Below are 5,740 nucleotides of genomic sequence, written 5' to 3'. Positions count from 1 at the left end.
GCGGCGGGCGGGGGCGCGGCCGCGGCGGGGCCTTCCATGGCCGGCGGGGCGGGAGGCAGCGGGAGGCGGCGGGAGCGGACGAGCGGTTGGCTCCCGCGCGAGCGAGGAGGACTGCGACGAGGAGGAGTGCGGGTTGGGGGGAGGTTTTCCCCTCAACCCCTACTTCTACAGATTGCAAAGTCATTTAAGGGTTGGACCTCTAAATTTTTTTACGGGTTTGAGGGTTTAGAGGTTCTAGTCTACGGCGTTTTTTCGACGAAAACTGTAAAAAAGCGGTTATTTTTAGGGGTTTGAGGGTTTGAGGGCTCTACTAGTAATGCTCTAACGATCGTATCTACCACGGCACCCGCCCTCCTCCCCCCAAAATCGCTGACCAAGCGTATAGCGCCTATCTGTGAGATATTGCATAGTATAGTGTGACGCCTTCATGTCGGGCGTCACACAAAAAGGTCAATCGCGTGAAATAGTTTCACGGACCGTTCATTCTGTGATTTGATTTCGTCGTGTCAATTTTGCCTCCAAAACGCGACGACGCGCCTCCTCGAGAACTGAAAATCCGTAACGGCCGTATCTACCACCACACCCGCCCCCTCCCCCTCCCCCAAATCGCTCGGAGAAACTAGGGTTTACCACCGGAGGAGCCGGCGGAGGCTATGGCCGGCGGGGAGGAGAGGCCGCCGGGGTTGGCGCCAGTGGCTGCGTCATCGAGTTTCGAATTCGCCCTCAATTATGCGGCGTTTTCCGATCGAATTCTGCGACTTGAAATCCCGGCCGAGGATTCCGAGGCGCGGTTCGTCGGCGAAGGATCGCCCTGCGACTCGCCGCGTAGCATATTCGAGACGGGGCCCGGCTTGGGAGGTACCTCGGCCGAGTCGGTGCGACCTCGCAAGCGCCGCAGACAAGACGACGGTATGTAGTGTGTGCTCCCCTCTCCCCTCTCCTCCATCGCCTTCACCTGTGCAATTCTTCTTTGTTCTCAAAGAACACAACTGTTCGGGTTTGGGAATTGGGATACCAAAAGTCCGCTAGTAACTCGAATATTCAAGCACTCCCAAGGTTCGAACCCCTTTGATATGTACTCTGCATTATCGTGGACTAGGGATTGTTTTCTTTCTGTGAGGGAAGTTGATAGGTACTACTTGTGGCCATTCTTGATTGTTACTAGAAAGTAGAGACACTCCTGCTGTAAAAGGGAAAACCATATGTCGTATTGAATGATGGCACCATCAGTAGATTGGCATGAGAATCCAGCTTTGTGGCCTTTCTTACTATATCGAGTTAGTTTATCATACATTTCAGACCCAAAGATTGACCATATATATTGAAAAAGATTGGTACAGTGGAGAAATTTTGTGTCCAGGATTCATTTTGTCACCATGTCTGATTAGTAAAACCCAGACAGGGGAAAGCAGCGAGTGATCAATAGCAGTAGGGACTAGGGAGTAACAGACGGCCACTGTATACATGATTTTGCGATCACCAGAGATGGCCACCATTCATTTGTTTGAATTGATTGTTTTGTTTGACAACTCACTGATATAAGTGTACGCAATTAACCTCTGGAGAGAGAACAAAATGAACTCCCCTTAACAACTCAACTAATGCAACTATTTAGGTGTTTTGGTCCTTTTGTTTGAGGTTCATCACTTGTGACAAAATATCATTTTGTCCCTGGCGTGCTCATATTTGTTTCATCATCCTGTTTGAGTTGATCGTCGTACTGTAATGTTTTACCATGTCATTTGGTTATGCATTTAATTTCTGAATCATGAATCATGTCTAGGGGAAGTAGTCTTTTGGGGTTTTGATAAAAATCTTGTCTCAGAGGTTCTCATAGTAACATGTAAAAGATTAAATCTATGTAATCATCTGATGTGTTTAGTTAAATCTATGTAGCCACTGTGATTCCTGACGAAACAACTTTTCTTTTGTCATTTCCATGTGCAGAATCTGTACCTCACAGCTCTGAAGCTGAGTTTGGATCAACAGATGTAAATGCTCTATCCATCAGTCCTGAACATGGTACGACAGCTGCAACTTCAACCGTTCCTTTTAGTGATGGTTTTAAACTTTTAATCTTTCTGTTGTATATATCAATTTTTCACCATCAGCTGCAATTTAAACCGTTCTCTATAGTGACAACTTTGAGCTTTTAGCCTTTCTATTGTATATATCAGTTTGTCACAAACAGCTGCAAATTCAACCATTCCTTTTAGTGATGGCTTTAAGCTTGTAGCTTTTCTGTTATATTTATATATCGATTTCTCACAAACACTAAAATGATTTTATCAGCAAGAATGATCTTTTTTGTCTCTCTGATCTTGGTATTTCACTATTTTGTAGGTGATGCCACTGATACACCCTGTCTAAGAGTAAAGCATATTCATGTTAGCTCCTTGTTACTTGCTTCGAAAAGCCCCTACTTCTACTAGGTAATTGTCAGACCTTCTGAAATCCATCTTGAATAGTCAGCCTGCTGATCTTCACTTGATGCTTTTTAGCTCTTCACGAACGGAATGCAAGAGTCGAAACTGAAGGAAATAACACTGAGGATTGTGGACTATGGTAATTTGTCAACTCAACTCATCTTGAGCATCCTCACTTTTTCTCATGTAAAATGTCTTTAATGCATACTTGCTCTCCCTGGACATATTTCATAACCCGTTTAATCCAATTGGGAGGAAATCCTTTTCCCCTCATTGTGCAAGCATCACATGGTTTCAGAAAGCCTAAAAATGAAATCTCTGCTGCACTAACTTTAAAAAACTGTCTAGTGATGAAAAGTACATGAATCAGCGGAGTTTGTTACTGTATGCTGTTTGATCATGTCTATGTTATCAGTGATGCGATGGTCATATTTAGCTATAGGCCTGTTCTGTATTGCAGCAGCAGATAGTTGATATAGTACTCCTACAGCTACTTAATTTCACTGTACAGGTTAGCTTTTATGAGGTAGATAATTAAGATATTCCAAGGCACTTCAACTGAAACTCAATTGCCAAGTGTACTCGTAATTCATTGCTATAAATTATGAACTGTGGATGTATTCCATGTGATAAAGTTGTATTAGATCAGAAGCTATGTGATGAGGTGGTAAAGTGCCAAATTTCAGGAAGAAATTAGAGGAAAGGCCCCTCCATATTGTTCCTTGTGGAAACGTTGTATTAGATTAGAGTCTAGGTGATGAGGAGGTAAAATGCCAAAGTTGTTAGGAAGAAATTAGAGGAAAGGACCCTCAGTATTTTCATGTGAATTTGTGATAACATCGAATGTCTGAATATTGTGAAAGCTGATTTTCACCCTAAAGTGTGTGCTCTAACCACGAGCTGCTAGCAACTTGGTTAGATTCTAAAGTAGTAAACTAAGGTGAAGTGTTCTATCTGTGCTTGGATGTATTTCTTCTCATTCTTTTTGTCTAAATTAGTACTGCAAGCCTGTTGAGACATTTATGCAGTGTATCTGTATGGATGCTAGATAAATTAACGGATGCAGTTGCTGCTCAAGTTGAATGATTTGGATTTTTGGTGACAAATTATATGATGCATATGTTTTCTTTTTCATGGTCATACTAGTGTACACACAACAGGATTAATTCTAACACAGTTGGCTGTGCGATTTGTGTATTTCTGAACTGAACTGTTGTTAATTCATAGCACTTATATTTTCACTTCATTTGGGACAGAGGACGAAGCCCTGCCAGAGCTGCTGCACTTTATTTACAGTGGAATGTTTAAGACAAGCGATCCTGTTCTGCTTCTGAAAGTGATGCGCGTTGCTGATAAATTTGAAGTTGTCCACTGCATGAGCTATTGCAGCCAGCTGTTGATTAGTCTGCCGATGACAAAGGAGTTAGCTCTCTTGTACCTTGATTACAATCACTCGGTCTCGATATCAAACGCTCTTCAGCCTGTGAAGATAGCAGCTCAGGAATTTTTGGCTGACAAGTACAGAAATCTTCATATGTGAATGACTTCAGTCTTGATAAATTTGGGCATTGCTGCATTTGTATATTAGCTGAATGTTTGATTTGGTCCTGTTTCAGGTCTGAAGCTGAGGTTTTGGATATGCCTCTCTCAGGGATCAGAGCTATATTCTCGAGCAATAATTTGGAGGTGTTGGAGGAGGACTTCGTCTGGGATTTCCTGCTGAAATGGGCTCATGCAAAGTATCCAGAATCTGCAGAAAGGCATAGGATCTTGATCAAATCTTTAGTGCCATTAATACGTTTGAACCAGATGAGTTGTGGGAAACTTCTGTCACTTTTGTCTTGCTAGGATTTGGGCACTCTTCATTCTGCACGCATTGTGATCTCTGCCCTGCTATACAAGTACAGTTCTGCACACAGAGCTCTTCCTGCTACATCATACTTCCATTGCAGATTCTTGGAGAGGACATACAAGTTAAGACCTGTGAAGACGATTGGCTTTGAGCGGCCCCACAAGCAACGTATTGCCTACATGGATCTCAAGTTCGAAGAATGCACCGGTCTTTTTCCGTCTGGACATATCAGGTCTCAACCATTCCACTTTGCAGGACACTCGTTTTTCCTCCTTGTGGCATGCAATCTTAATGCTCAACTAGGGATTCACAGTTTTGGACTATACTTGGGAGTTGAAAAGGAAATATCTCTGCCAATAACCATTGAGTATGAATTTGCAACGAGAACCAGACCTGTAGGTAACTTTGTGTTTAACCGCAGACAAGCCAATACCTTCACAAGTGAAAACCATCTACCAGCGGGATTCCCAAATGTGTTTAACATGTCCTGGGATCAGTTCGCTGCTGAAGCAAGTCCATTGTTTGTTGACAACATGTTGTATCTACGAGTTCAACTGACAGCAATGCAACTTTAGTCCCAGGCCCCACCAAATGATAGTTCTTGACTTTACACCTCAGGTGAGACTTGCACTCTCGATTAGCAGTACTTTGAAGTTTTGTTCTGCTGTTGGAAGATGGAACTCAGCCTTTTCTCTTTAGATACATTTGCCACACTGCTCACGTGACAAATCAATGGAACTGAGTAAATAACAGAGAAATTTGCAAATTAGGATCAATAATGCATATTATTCGTCTGATATATTGTGTTTGTCAGTTTGCTGTGTTAATCTATTTGATTGGTTAAATGCGCTAGTTTAAAGGGCTGGTCACTCGTATGTGTTTTTGAATTATGACAGAGAAATTTGCAAATTAGGATCAATAATGCATATTATTCGTCTGATATATTGTGTTTGTCAGTTTGCTGTGTTAATCTATTTGATTGGTTAAATACGCTAGTTTAAAGGGCTGGTCACTCGTATCTATTTTTGAATTATGAAAGAAATTTTCAAATTAGGATCAATAATGCATATTATTCGTCTGATATATTGTGTTTGTCAGTTTGCTGTGTTAATCTATTTGATTGGTTAAATACGCTAGTATAAAGGGCTGGTCACTCGTTGAATTAGTTGATTTCTTGCTGTGGTCCTCGGTTTATTAAATGAATCCACCAGATAAAATCAGCAAATGTTAAGTGTTTCAGTTTTCCGTGTTCAATCATCCCATTCGATACCTTGTCGTGTGTCTGGGTTCGAATCATGTGCTGTCAGTGGCAGTGCATATTCAGTTTTTCTGCTGCCTGTAGTAATTTAAAGTTTGCTGCCAGTACAGACGTAAATAAAATGCTAAATAGCTTACGCTATATACTGATACAAAAGCAACTGACATGTTAAAACACTCTGTATAAAATGACAAACAGTTCTGT

At 41.9% G+C, this 5,740-nt stretch overlaps 1 protein-coding gene across 2 annotated transcripts; it reads left to right on the top strand.

Annotated features, from left to right (window-relative positions):
* Positions 1–642: 642 nt before the first annotated feature.
* LOC119365335 (BTB/POZ domain-containing protein POB1-like) lies at positions 643–4,406 on the top strand. 2 transcript variants are annotated; one of them, XM_037630955.1, is made up of 6 exons: positions 643–909; positions 1,948–2,022; positions 2,344–2,432; positions 2,502–2,565; positions 3,683–3,944; positions 4,043–4,406. In XM_037630955.1, the coding sequence occupies exons 4-6, from the start codon at positions 2,517–2,519 to the stop codon at positions 4,272–4,274; spliced, it is 543 nt and encodes a 180-aa protein (XP_037486852.1). In that variant the 5' UTR covers positions 643–909; positions 1,948–2,022; positions 2,344–2,432; positions 2,502–2,516; the 3' UTR covers positions 4,275–4,406. The 2 variants fall into 2 exon arrangements, with proteins under 2 accessions (XP_037486852.1, XP_037486851.1); XM_037630954.1 differs by having other exon boundaries at positions 3,683–3,962.
* The last annotated feature ends 1,334 nt before the right edge of the window (positions 4,407–5,740 follow it).

This window comes from Triticum dicoccoides, chromosome 2B (assembly GCF_002162155.2).
Source record: "Triticum dicoccoides isolate Atlit2015 ecotype Zavitan chromosome 2B, WEW_v2.0, whole genome shotgun sequence".
NCBI lineage: Eukaryota > Viridiplantae > Streptophyta > Magnoliopsida > Poales > Poaceae > Triticum > Triticum dicoccoides.
Note: the sequence above shows the minus strand (reverse complement) of the source record. Positions and strands in the feature narration are given on the sequence as shown.